The 1,333-nt window shown below is 34.3% G+C and overlaps 1 protein-coding gene across 1 annotated transcript; it reads left to right on the top strand.

The window, feature by feature from the left end:
• Nucleotides 1-156: 156 nt before the first annotated feature.
• Tsp_14658 (hypothetical protein) lies at nucleotides 157-643 on the top strand (the record flags this gene model as incomplete). The annotated part of the gene is made up of 3 exons (XM_003368524.1): nucleotides 157-248; nucleotides 309-386; nucleotides 477-643. Coding segments are annotated over 3 exons (337 nt in total), but the record flags the coding sequence as incomplete, so codon positions are not given.
• Nucleotides 644-1,333: the final 690 nt, after the last annotated feature.

The raw sequence follows: 1,333 nt of genomic DNA on the forward strand, positions 1-1,333 counted from the left end.
TTTTATTAACTAACGTTTATGGGATTGTTGGCTTGCAGCTATTGTTGGCATCATATCCGCAAAGATACTTCTTGAAGGAGTGCTTAGAACAGGGCTAGAGTAAAAACTACAAATCATGGGAATAATGCTTATAAATTTTATTCTACGTTATTGTAGAAAGAGAAGAGCTGTGATTGCTCAATACGATGCTAAACATAAATTGGTAATGAAAAAGGTACAACACAGAAGTCGAGCAGCTCTGCCGTTGGGTAAGAAATTACAAATCATACGAATTATGCTCACTGTGCCTCATTTTACATGTATTTAAGGCAGGAGGTGCATTTTGGAAAATTTCGAATATGGAGTAAATTATCGGTTCGATCATCAGATTCCGAAGCAGCCAGTGGGTATGAAATTAGAAATATAATAGAAATAGTGTATGTAAAATTAATTTTGCATGTACTTTAGCTCAAGGAAAAAATCAAAAAGCAAGAAAGTCAGGGTCTCACATCGGGATGCCAGTAGGCGGATGAAATTGAAGGGAAGGAAGAGCAGAAGCCGACGTTCTCGTTCACAATCAAATTCACGTCATCGATCGCGTTCGCGATCGCGATCTCGTTCGCGATCGCGATCTCGTTCGAATTCTGCTTCTCGAAAAGTTTAGAACGTTTCTTTTTATAACACAACTGATTTGTGTTATTCTAACTATCACCTTGCACTCATAGTTAAATTATTCTTCTATAATTTATTATTATTATTATTATTATTATTATTACTGCCGAAAATTATCTACCGACAGCATAAGATTGCTTTTCATTGTTGAATGCATTGTTTGAAAAGAAATAGAATGCTGTGATTTAATTTCATTGTTTAATGTCAGTTATGAGATAAGATTTTTCAACAAACGTTTACTTTAAAAAATTGTTTCCAAATCACATAATCCAATAAATAAATAAATAAATACATGATGCAATTATTGTTTCATTCATGGTTTGCAATGGCTGGGCTCTTTAATATCCAATGCGCTTTGCACGATCCTAATTGCCATGTTTTTCATTGATTACGCTCTGATTCGTATCACATGTGTGGCTATTTGATTGTACTTTTACTGAGTAACAACGATGCAATGGCAATTTGCATAATTAGTATAATATTTAATCGCCCAGGGTAAAAGTTCATTACAAATGCTAGGAAAATAAATTAATTCACTATTGATGTCAAATTATTAGGCACATGCGCAGTAGTTGTTCGAATCTGTAGAGGAATCCACCAGTAAGTACAGAGGAACTTATTCCATGAGACATCATAAACTGCGACGTATTGTAAATAATTATGTGATCACAGCAAGCAATTC

This window comes from Trichinella spiralis, assembly GCF_000181795.1.
Source record: "Trichinella spiralis strain ISS 195 chromosome Unknown Scfld2332, whole genome shotgun sequence".
Classification (NCBI taxonomy): domain Eukaryota; kingdom Metazoa; phylum Nematoda; class Enoplea; order Trichinellida; family Trichinellidae; genus Trichinella; species Trichinella spiralis.